The sequence below is a fragment of the Manis pentadactyla genome, chromosome 10 (genome assembly GCF_030020395.1).
Source record: "Manis pentadactyla isolate mManPen7 chromosome 10, mManPen7.hap1, whole genome shotgun sequence".
NCBI classification, from domain to species: domain Eukaryota; kingdom Metazoa; phylum Chordata; class Mammalia; order Pholidota; family Manidae; genus Manis; species Manis pentadactyla.
Window position 1 is genome coordinate 11,343,772 of NC_080028.1, and position 12,681 is coordinate 11,356,452.

At 36.7% G+C, this 12,681-nt stretch overlaps 1 protein-coding gene across 24 annotated transcripts in view; it reads left to right on the forward strand.

The window, feature by feature from the left end:
* Positions 1-12,681, forward strand: part of RBFOX2 (RNA binding fox-1 homolog 2) — a 292,632-nt gene that overhangs the window by 64,642 nt on the left and 215,309 nt on the right. The window contains exon 1 of one of the 24 annotated variants that reach the window (XM_057486412.1): positions 3,259-3,379. The exons of the other annotated variants lie outside the window; for them this stretch is intronic. Within the exon in view, the coding sequence (XP_057342395.1) occupies positions 3,338-3,379 (42 nt within the window). The 5' untranslated portion in view covers positions 3,259-3,337. Of the gene's footprint in view, positions 1-3,258; positions 3,380-12,681 lie in introns of those variants that run through there. 24 annotated transcript variants of the gene reach the window in all.

Below are 12,681 nucleotides of genomic sequence, written 5' to 3' on the forward strand. Positions count from 1 at the left end.
TGGCCTTAGTAAAGTACTTAAAAGTTCTCTTAAGTTTGCTATGTTGTCTTTGGACTTTACTTCTATAAATCTTCATTCTCTTTCCTTGGAAAGCTCTTACCTGCCTCATTTACCTAAGTGAACTCCTGGAGCTCATTCTCCATGACACCTTGCAGTCAGCTATTCAATCCTTCGTGTGTACTCTAACTGTACTTATATACACCTCTGCTGTATTAGAGATGGAATTGTGTTTGTCCTCCAGTGCTTGCCTTTTGAGACAATCAATCATCTGTGTTAGGTGTTCAGTAAATATTGAAAGAATGAACGATTGGGCATATTTTCTGTAAGACAATAGCTACTTTCTAAAGAATGAAAGCCAGTTAAATTATTTGACAGCAGTAGATACATGTTTTAAATGTCTCCCAGAAGAAGTGATAATTGGTGTTAATTTCTCAGTAAAACCAGGGGTGTATATTTATTTACAACAGGGTGCACATTGTGGCAGCAGGAGAGAGTGATGTAAACAGTTTCACATGAGTATCAGGCACATGACCTTGGCCTCTTTGGCATGGTCCTCTAATCATCTGATTTAATTTTAGTGGGATCCCTGGAGAAATACTTTGTAATGCTCTGGTTCTGTAGGCAGAATTTGGAAATCACAAATCTGATGTGTAGATCCTGACTGCATGAGGGTTTCTAGATTAAAACCAGCAGATGAGGCTGCAGGCATTAGGACATTATGACCGGGCCAGTATAGGCATTATAACTGATCATTTTGGCCATCTCAAATATTATAAGTTAAATTCCAGAGTATGTTATCTGAAGCATTTCACTTCAATATGTAATTTCTCTAGCCAATTTAAATTAAAAAGATATGAGTAGAATCATTGCCATTTGTCCAGAAGTTTAGAATAATAGGTTTAGAATAATAAGTTAATAAGTATTGAGTGACTGCTTAGGGTTTAATACTGTTAGTAATATGTAAAAAGTATGACTTTGACCTTGATGCCAACCAATCTATATTTTATTGATGACATAAGAAAACAGATACAAAATGATTTCTAAATGTTTCTTTCTAACATTGACTGTTTTTAAATGGGAGGTCAAATAGAAAAAGCACAGGCTTTGGAGCCAAAAATATCTGGGTTAGAATCTTGGCTTTTTAAAAAATGAAATTCTGAGTTATGTAAACTTGGTCACATTGACATCTCTGGAACTCTTGTTAGTCTCTGTTTGTAAAGTAAGGTAAGAATATATGCAATTTGCATTTTTTTTGGTTTTATTTTTGAGAATCAATGACTACCCACATAAAACCCCTAGCACATAGTAAGTGCAAGTAAGTGCACTTAATGTTTGCTTCAGTGAAAGGAGTGGATAAATAGAGCTTTATTTGCATCAGTCCACTTAATCCAGGCCATTGTTGATAGATTTCATAATCATAACTAACATAACTCAAGCTCAGTAATTGATTTGATGGGCAATCTTGCAAACTGTGCTTCAGCCTTCCCATTGTAGAATAAGTTGACTGACCTTCTGTTTGTTTGTAAGAGTGCTAAGAATGTCTCTTAGAAGAGTGCTCATCATAGTTGGCCTGTGGAGCCAACTGACCAGTGGTGTACACAGGAAAGGTTTCATACAAGGAGTGACTTGTTAGGGACCCACAATGGGAGAGATGAGAAAGCAGATATTGCAGAGATGGGCCAATCAAACTGAGTTCTTTCACCTTCACTTTCCCTCAGAATGTGCATTTCAGTTGTATTAGCAAATACTGCATCCTTTGCTGTTTTCCACAGCAGTTGTGAAGCTTATTTTGGATGCCTGTGTTAACTAGTGGATCCTTTGACTTTGCTAAATGTTCCAAATTGTTTAAATTCTGTAGGGTAATAAACTACTTCTATTATACTGAATCATTTTCCTATTGTATCTGTTTTTTTTTTTGCTGTGGAGTTGGTGCCCTGGAGCTGAGTCTCTGCCCTGCAAACTGAAAATACAATTTTTCTGGGTGTGCCTTATTTTAATCCACTCCCTTTCATACTACAAGGCTGTGACCTGCTTGGAGTCTTTCCTACTTGGTTACAATTGATACTTTGTCCTTTAGAGTCATATAAGACATGGCCATTGGGTTGATTCAGTGTTCAGCTAGCAAATATGGCTCTGAGAAAAAATTACTTCCCTAGAGTGGGAAGTGGGCAGCTAAGATGGAAAAATTAAATCACCCTAGTCAGTCATCATTAGAGTGAATGAGTAGCAATTTCAAAATTAAAGTTAGAGGACTAAGCAAAGAAAAAGTAGAGCAATTGCTAGGCAAAGATTGAGTGCTAGTCAAAAATTGGCTGGTATATAAGGTGCATATAGCTGGATTTTACTAAAAGTAGACACCTTTTGAGGACTGTGTATGGTTCAATAAATTATGCATATTTTGTGGTATACCTATGTTTATGAAAGGCTAGTTTTTTGGCAATTCATTTTCCTTCCCTGGGGATTATTAATTTGTTATTATCCACAGGAATTTCATCACTAACAATTTCGGCTTACTCTCTATTTGGTCTATTTGGCCCAGGGACTTAAACTACTTTACATTAATTTTGTCAGTAATTCCTATAACATCCCTGTGTGGGAGTTGCTTTTAGATGAAGGATGTGAGAACTTGCTCCAATTTACATAGCAGGTTGGTTCCTGGAATGGAAAATTAGACCCAGGATCTGTGGTTCTAGGCTTTAGCATGCTTCTGCTGGTGTGAGAAATAAATATCAAACAAACAGCAAGAGAATCCGGTCTCCTAGGAGGTTAGAGGCTTTTGCCTTTAGGCATGGTGTTCCCAGCTCTTGGCTTGGGATGGGAGGAACAGCAGAAGACTGATGCTTGGTACATGAAAAATGTCCCAACTGATTTTGTCGGGCACATACTTTGATTTTTGTTCTCTTTTTTTCCCTCTCTTCTTGGGAGGAGAGGTGGGTGTGAGAATTTTCTGTGTGCCAATTGTATATGTGGGACAGTCCAGCTGTTTTAATGCCCAGCACATGCTGCCATTTGCTCCTGGGTTGGGGGCCAGAGAGTAGGAGGTGGAGCAGTCACTTTGAGGTGGGGTTGAGAGGAGGGTGGAACGTAGGGAGGACATTTCTCTGTGCTTTCTTAGTCATAGGATCTGAATCCCAAGTAGCTAAATTTAGCTCAGGTTCCTGTTGAAAGCATCATTTTTTTGGGGCGGGTGGTGGTGGGGAAAACGGAAAACCTTTTTGTGTATCCTGCTCTATGAAGCCAATAGGGAAGCAGAAGGAGGTGAGGTTGCCATGGAGATGGTAGCTGTGTGCAAGGGGAGAGCAGCAGGGTTTAGAATTCCAGGAAGGAAGAGAGAGTGATGTCATCAGATTCCATGGACCAGCCCAGGAACCCCTGTGAGGTTGGTGGGGAGTTGGGTGTGCATGGGGGGTGGTGGAGTGGGAGTTTGTGCAGGGGAATTGTGGCTTCAATAAGGTGTGGGGAGTCCAGTTCAAGCAGAGAGGTTGGTTGTGTGGAATTGTGCTGATTTGCATTAATGCCTGCTTTTTAAAAATCTGTAAATCATTCTGAATTTGCAGAATATTTTCTTTGTTAAAAAAGGACATTTTTCTTTAACAAAGGAGCTATCTAGATGTAGAAATAGAATATCTTTTTATAGTTAATTCCCTGTAGTATTTGTTGTGCCTTTATCCCTGTATGTGAGGGTATTTGTGCACAGATTTTGGATATATATAGTAGCCTTTGTATGATGCCTTTTATGATTACTGCATGCAGTTAAATGCTTCATTAATGCCTGATTATCATATTTACTTTTCTGTGGGATGGATGTGTATAAATAAAACACATTTTTTATTAAAAAAATCTGGAAGAAAATCAAAGCAGTTGCTTTTGCAGTAGAAAGGAAAACTGCATGCTTCAAGACAGTCATTCTGAACATAGGCATGTGTGTTTGTATGGATAGTGAAGGGCAAATGTGTTTCTTCTGGAATGACTGAGGTGAATTTTTTTCTTAAATAGAATCTGTGCATCTAAATGAGTGCTGCCCTTCAAAATGCCACTGTGGCATTGGTGATAAGACATTGCGCAAAACAGAAAAGAACTCTCATTTGTGAATCAGCTTCAGAGATGAGTGATGAGGAAAACATTTTGAATACCTAACACTAAATTTTTTATTATAAAAACATACTTAGCTTGATCAGATACTAGGTTTCTTTGAATTGGCTTTTTCTAATTTTTGGCTTCAAAAAATGAATTTTATCTCAGTTAAGGTATTTAAAGCCATAGGTTTAGGTTCTGAAGGCATTTTCATTTTCATATCATGAGCTCTTCAATTAGTTGACCAGTGGCAATGTTTTAAATGATGGCAGCATCTGAGGAATAAGAGCATAGCCTTTCCAAGGCGACATCTTCTGAGATGACCCATTTGGATTTATTTATTCAAGCGTGTCTGTTAAAGTCAGTGACATTACGATTGGGTAATGTGGGAAGCAGCGTTATGTGTGTGTCTGAGAGCATAGACTCTTTGGAATAATATTGGCTTAAGTCTTGAACCCCTGTAACTCCTGTTACCTGCTCACTGACTGACCTTGGTCATGTAACGATCCCTTGGTTTCCTCATGTATTAATACATTGGTTTCCTCATGTATAAAATGGGAATAATAATGATGTAGGTACCAACTTTATAGTGTGGTGGTGAGGCATAAGTCAGCCAATATGTAAAGCACTTAGATATTTGCTGTGTTGTCAATCAGTGCTTACTTTGGTTATTGTCATTAATAATTACTCATTTCTTTGAATTACAGAATAATGAGGTAGAAGGTCCCAGATATCACTGAATGTCCAGGAGAGGGAGGGGGAGGCAGGAATCTATAGTTTTTAAATGATTCCCAGATTATTCTGATGAGCAGCCAGGTTCGGAGTCACTGAATGTAATCTATTTTGAATATGGCCCAAACACTTCATCATCTTCTGGAAGCTTGTTAGAAACACAGAATCTCTGGTGCCACCCCAAACTCAATGAATCAGAATCTGCATTTTTAACAAGATAACCTACAGTGTGACCTGTATCACATTAATATTTAAGAAACAGCACTTTTCTTCTACCCATGGGAGTAATTGACTGATAACTACAGGTTAAAAATGAATTATTTCTCAATCATTCCCACTATTGGAAGGAGAAACCGTCAGACTAAAAAACCAGTGTATAGATGAGCATGCGCTTAACCTTCTCTATTGCTGGGCCTGGGGCTAAATGCTTTTCTGGATTCAGTCACTGTGTATCTTATAGGAGAAAGCAATAATTGTGGCTGTGGCTCTCCCACTTGCTGTTTGGCCTTGGTCTAGTCATTTAACCTTTGAGTCTCTGTCTTCTCACTGGTAATGGAAGTAATACTAGACCATGAAATAATGTATATGAAGTATCTAGCCCATTGCAGTGCCTGCATATGTTAGGGCCTTCAACCTCCCTTCCCCTTCAACCTTTCAACAATGATTTGTGCAGTAGGTCTGTCCCCTCAGAAAGGGCCACCAGTGGAGACCCAATGCCATCCTATCCTGTCTGTGTAGGTTCCTTGCCTCTTGCCCTCTCCTAGCTGTCTTGAGCAATGGAAAAGCATGTGTATGGTTTTCTTTGCTGCCTTTTTCTACAAGGTGCCTTTTACTTAATGGGGCCTATTATTCAAGAGGGCAGGAAGAAGAGGAACTGTAGGAGTTGAATAGTGGGCTGGTGGAGCAGTCATGGTATGATCTGATAGAGGCAGCTCTTCTCTTAATTCTTAATAGTTGACCTTATGTTAAAAACAACTAAGTTTGTGTTTTAAAAAAAATTGGCATTTAAAAAAGGAACTATAAATTCAGATGGTTTCATTTGAAGTCTTTTAGATTAATTTAAGGCAATTGTTAACATGGCAATTATTGGGAGATCATTGAATTGGTAAGTAATGAGTATTATCTTTTTTCTGACCAGGAAATTAATACATTAAGAAGAGTTTCAAGGACTTGCTCTGGGGACACCAGAAGTAGATGGCAGAGAGTTTAGGTCAGAGGATTGACAACTGTAGCCAGTAGGGCTTTGAAAGCAAGAGCAGGAGTAGGAAATAGAAAGGTTCATTTTTCACTCAGTTGCACAAATCCTAGGTAACTAAGAGATAAGGCAGGATTGTGAACTCAAAGCATGTAATAAAAATTGTCATAATAATAGCTTTCCTCTGTAGTGTAGGTATACTCCTGGACACTTTGTATATATTATGCCTAATCTTAACATCCCTGTAAAGCATAGGCGTAATCATGTATTTTACACATCAGAAGGGTTGAGTAACTTGCTCTAAGTCACCCTGCTAATAAGCAACAGAGCTGGTTTTGACATCATGCTGAATAGCACTGCAAGTGATGAGACTGTTACAAAAGCTAAATTGAAATAGCTAATACACACCAGTTAAAGTAAAATTTGTTTTGTCTATATTGACCTTTTTGGTGAGAGTGTTAATTTAAATTAAGACTATGATATTCAACATGTTAGCTTATCTCAGAGGGTTTTTTTGAACATTGCAAAATTATCCTTTTGGGATATATTTCCTTAATACTCTGAGACTAATTAAGAGGTATCTTTTTTTTAAATGCCAAAGCTTGTGAAGTCTTCAGTAAAACACCTGTTTGAATGAAATACAACTCAAACTAATTTGTTGGTGGTTATCAGTTGGCATGTTTAGCCATAATAAAGTACTCACATGACCATGTCTGTTATTCCATCCAGATCCAAATGCAAATAATTATCAATGACTGCACAAAATAAATTCATATTCTTAGATAGCTTTCAGCATTATAGTTGGAAGAACCCCAGACTTGTAATTAGAAGGCTGGGGTTCCATTCTTTTTATTTACTGCCTAAGGGACCTTGGACATGTCACTTCACCTCAGTAAGTGTGAACCTCAGTAAGAGTTTCCCTTATCAATCAAAAAGGAATAATGTTAAGTATTTAGCAGGATTGTTATGAATAGGAGAATGTATTTGACACCAAGTTCTGCCCCTCACTGGCTCTGTAACCAGGAGGAAGACATTTAAAACCTTGAACTATCTTGGTTTTCTTATCTGTATGAGTGTGTATGTCTGTCTGAGTGTATGTCTCTGTGTATGAGTGTGGTGCAAGCAGAGGAGGGTGCAGGCAAAGGAGTTCAATTACAGTTAGATGGTATCTGTGGTCCTCTCAAAAATCGATGATACTGTCAGACCTGCCTGTGTTCTTTTTTTTTTTTTTTTACTTTTGCATTTTTTATTGAAGTATCATTGATATATAATCTTATACTGGTTTCAAACATATAGCACAGTGGTTCAACAATTACCCACTTTGTTAAATCCTTACCCTCTCTGATGCATTTACTATCTGTCAACACAGAAAGATGTTTCAGAATCATTGGCTGTATTCTCCATGTTGCACCAATCCTGTGACCGACTTATATTATGACTGAGAATTTTTTTGCTCCTTTATCTCCCTCATCCTCCCTACCCACACACCCTAACACCTCCCCTATAGAAACCACTAGTCACTTCTCAGTGTCTGTAAGTCTGCTGCTATTATATTCATTCTGTTTTGCTTTGTTTTTATATTCCATGAGTAAGGGAAATCATTAGCTATTTGTCTTTTTCCACCTGGCTTATTTCACTGAGCATAATACCCTCTATGTCCATCCATGTTGTTGCAAATGACAGGATTTCTTTTTTTTTTCAGTGGCTGAATAATATTTCATTGTGTATATGTACCACATCTTCTTTTTCCATTCATCTGTTGACGGACACTTAGGCTGCTTCCATATCTTGGCTATTGTAAATAATGCAGTGATAAACATTGGGGTGTATATATATCTTTTCAAATCAGGGATTTTGTTTCCTTCGGGTAATTCCTAGAGGTGGAATTACTGGGTTGAATAGTATTTCTAATTTAGTTTTTTGAGGAACCTCCATACAGCTTTCCACAGCGGTTTTACCAATTTACATTCCCACCAACAGTGTAGGAGGGTTCTTTTTCCTCCACATCCTTGCCAACACTTGATATTTCTTGTGTTTTGGATGGTGGCCATTCTGACTGGTGTAAGGTGCTGTCTCATGGTTTTGATTTGCATTTCCCTGATGATTAGTGATGTGGAGGATCTTTTCATGCACCTGTTAGCCATCTGTATGTTTTCTTTGAAGAAATATCTGTTCAGGTCCTCTGCCTTTTCTGTTGGGCTGTTTGGTTTTTTGGGTGTTAAAGCATATGAGTTCTTTATATATTTTGGATGTTAATCCCTTATCAGATAATTGTTTACGAATATATCCTCCCATGTTGTAGGTTGCATTTTTTATTGTTCTGATGGTGTCCTTTGCTGTACAGAAGGTTTAAAGTTTGATGTAGTACTAGTTGTTCATTTTTTATTTTATTTCCTTTGCCTGAGGAGATGTGTCCAGGAAAAAATTGCTTATGCTTATGTGCAGGAGATTTTTGCCTATATTATCTTTAAGAGTTTTATGGTTTCATGTCTTACATTCCAGTCTTTGATCCATTTCAAGTTTACTTTTGTGTATGGAGTTAGACAGTAAGGCAGCTCCATTCTCTTGCATGTAGCTATCCAGTTTTCCTAACACCAGTTATTGAAGAGGCTGTCTTTTCCTCACTGTATATTTGTGGCTCCTTTATTGTATATTAATTGACCGTATGTGTGTGGGTTTATATCTGGGCTTGCTATTCTGTTGGTCTGTGGGTCTGTTCTTCAGCCAGTACCATACTGTTTTGATTATTGTACCTTCATAGTATAGTTTGACATCAGATAACGTAATACCCCCTGTTTTATTCTTTTTTTCTCAGGATTGCTTTGGCTGTTTGGGGTCTTTTGTGGTTCCATATGAATTTTAGAACTGTTTGTTCTAGTTCATTGAAAAATGCTGTTGGTGTTTTGATAGGGATTGCATTGGCAGGATGGCCATTTTGATAATATTAATTCTTCCTATCCATGAGCATGGGATGAGTTTCCATTTAATTGTGTCTTTTAATTTCTTTTATGAGTATCTTACAGTTTTCAGAGTGTAGGTCTTTCATGTCCTTAGTTAGGTTTATTCCTAGGTATTTTATTCTTTTTGATGCAATTGTAAATGGAATTGTTTTCCTGATTTCTCTTTCTGCTGGTTCTTTGTTAATTTATAGGAACGCAACAGATTTCTGTGTATTTTGTATCCTGTAACTTTGCTGAATTCAGTTGTTAGTTCTAATAGTTTTTTGGTAGACTCTCTTAAGGTTTTCTATGTGTAATATCATGTCATCTGCAAATAGAGTTTCACTTCTCCTTACCAATTTGAATGCCTTTTATCTCTGTGTCTTGTCTGCTTACCATCACTAGGACCGTCAGTACTATGTTGAATAAGAGTGGTGAGAGTGGACATCCTTGTCTTGTTCCTGATCTTAGAGGAAAAGCTTTCAGCTTTTTGCTACTGAGTGTTATGTTAACTGTCGGTTTGTAGTATATGGCCTTTATTATGTTGAGATACATACCCTCTATACCCATTTTGTTGAGAGTTTTTATCATGAGTGAATGTTGAATGATCTGCCTATGTTTTGTAGGTGGTGAATTGTTACATAATAAGGTATCATTTTCTTACTATCACTTATTGTTCTTTAGCAGTGGTATCCTATTAAGGAACAGTTACTGTACATTTCACTTTGCAAGCATTATATCATTTAATTCTTTTAACCACCCTGGGAGGTAGGTGGTGTTCTAATTTAGAAGATGAAGATTTGAGGCTCAGAGATGAAGTAACACTGTATGATTATGGAGCTAATAAGTGTCAGGGAAATACCTCAGGTCAATGTGATACCAGTAACTATACTTTCCCTTTTGTAACTCACTACGTGTAGAATTATTTGTGACATGTCAAAACTAGAAAGTATTTGTGGACTTATTATGCCCCAGACAAATTGCTTCACAGGCCCCTTAAAGCTAATGAGGAAATTCAAGTAGAAAAATGTTTTTGAGAACCTGTGATATATCTAAGTATCATTGGGGGAATATATGAAGATGTATACAGTGTAGTTGGAGAGCTTATGATGTATTTGGCAATAGGTGTAGGCATATACATAATACATTTAGAAGTCAGTCTGTGGCAGAATAAACTCAAGTGCTCAGTAAATTCTATCATAGTTTTAGAAGGGAATAGTTGGTATGGGCTAGAGGAGTGTTTTGCAAGCTTTTTTGACTGTGACCCATGATAAGAGATCCATCTTATGTGACAACCTAATATATAGTTAAATATATGTCTGTATATATATGGGACTACAACAAGTTTCATGAAATAAAATTCTTAACCTTTCTAAGAGGTACTTGAGTTTTTCTTTTAAAAATTCTATTGTAGTCTAGTACAGTGATTCTTAAGTGTGGTCCATGGACCCCTCAAGGAGCCCAGGATGCTTTTATAGGGTCTTTAAGGTCAAAACTAATTTCATTATAACACTAAGATGTTATTTGCTTTTTCTGTGTCGACATTTTCAGTGATGTTTTATAAGTATTGATGTATAGAACTACTAACACCCTAGCACGAATCAAGGCAGTGGCACCAAATTGTGCTTGTAGTCATTATATCCTTCGCCACCACACACTTGAAGTTAAAGAAAGGAAAAAAATTCCACTTTCACTTAAGAATGTCCTTGATGAAATAGTACAAATTATTACTATTAAATCACTACGCTAATTATGCATCTTTTAAATAGTCTTTGTGATGTAATGGGTAATACATATAAGACAGTTGTCATATACTGAGTTGTGATGGTTATCTCAAGGAAAAACACTTCTGTGATTGTTTGAGTTGCCAGCTGAACTAGCCGCTTGTTTCATAGAATACCGTTTTTACTTGAAAAAACAACACGACAGACTATGGTTATTCAGACTTGGGTATTTGGCAGACATTTTATTATGAATGAATGAAGTGAGCTTGTCATTTCAAGGGAAATAATGACAGTATTTGTTGCAATGATAAAATTTGAGCTTTCAAGCAAAATCAGAATTTTGGAAAACTTGTCTGACCAGTGGGCTCATAAGCCCCAGTATTTAAAGGCCTTTCTGATGAGATTGATCATGCTATTAGTAAAAGTGATTTTTTTAGTATTATATAATGAAATATGTCAATAGTTAGAAGATCTTTATAGCTTTGTGAATCAGTATTTTATAAATGAATGTTGCACAATGTTATATAATCATGGTAGGTAAAAATCCATTCAAAATGCAAGACAGACCAATTAATTTTAATATAACAGAGTATGAAAAATCCACTGATAGGGTGTTGTATGCCATATTGCAACTAACTTTGAAGAAACAACTTTTCAAGTGTGGCTATAGTATTAAGGAAGAATGTCCATAGATAGTGGAAAGACTATTGAGATACTCCTTCCTTTGCCAAATACATACCAGATTTTATCCATATATATCAATCAAAATGACATCACAACAGATTTAAGGCAAAAACAGATAGGAGAATCTAGCCATCTTCTATTAAGTTGGGTGTGGAAGATATTTGCAAAAAATGTAAGACATTGAAACTGTTTTTACTAAATTTTGGGTTGTTTTATAAAGAATATAGTTAAAAATTTTTAATGTTAACATCTTGGTTTTGTTATTGGTATTTTTAAATGAATTAATAAATATTTAAAAATTACTCAGTTTCTAATAGGCAAATATCAGTACTTATAACCCACATAATCAAAAGTGCATTGGGATTTTCAATAATTTTTAAGTGTGAAGGGAATCTAAGACCAAAAAGTTCGAGAACTACTGCTCTACTTTTTTTTTTCAGATAATGGTTGAGACCCTTAAATAAGTCGTGAATGGGTCTAGCCTCGGTTTGAAAAAAATACTGAGCTGGAGTTATAGGGATTGCACTGTGAAGGAAGGTAGGATTTTCCTAGATTTTACTTAAGGTGAGTCAATGTGGGAGAACACCCTAAGGGCGAAGTAAATTGAGTAAAGTTTATATCTGGAAATGATCTATTTTAAGTCATCCTGCAAACCCTATCATATCTTGCCTCTTGTGAGTTCCCTTCTCCGGGCTTTCTTCATGCCCTTTTCACTCTGTATCAACCACATACACTTACTCCCTCTGGGCCTTAGGTTCTCATTTTATTGTGTCGTTCATGTTGTGTTTGTTTACATGTCTCTCTCACTAGACTGTGAGTTCCTTAAGTGAAAAATTAGTAACTTATTTGTCTGTTTCTACCATAGTAGTAGATGCATGAAAGTCCCTCAGTAAATGTTTGTTGAAGGAGTAAGTAAATGGGGAGAAAAAGGGAATAACCAGCAGAGGCCAGATTAAAGATGTTTGGAACTTGATCATGTAAGTAAGGAAGAGCCATTAGCATGGAGGTAATATGAGTGGTGTTTTATGAAATTAACCCTGGCCCTGGTAAGGGGAAATTGGGAAGAGGGTCTGGAGACTGCTGGGTCAGCTAAGAAACTATTATTACCTTAATTTAGGCTTGACTCAGGTGACCCAGGCCTGGAGTAAGGTGAATGCTTTTGCCATAGATAATGAAAGACATATATCCTGAGGAATGTGAACAAAAACATAAATAATAATACCCATTGTACCTAACATTTATTGTGTATTTATGATATCCTGAATACTGTGTTAAGGGCATTAAGTGTATTATCTCATTTAATCTTCACAGCATCCTTGAAGAGGTACTCTTA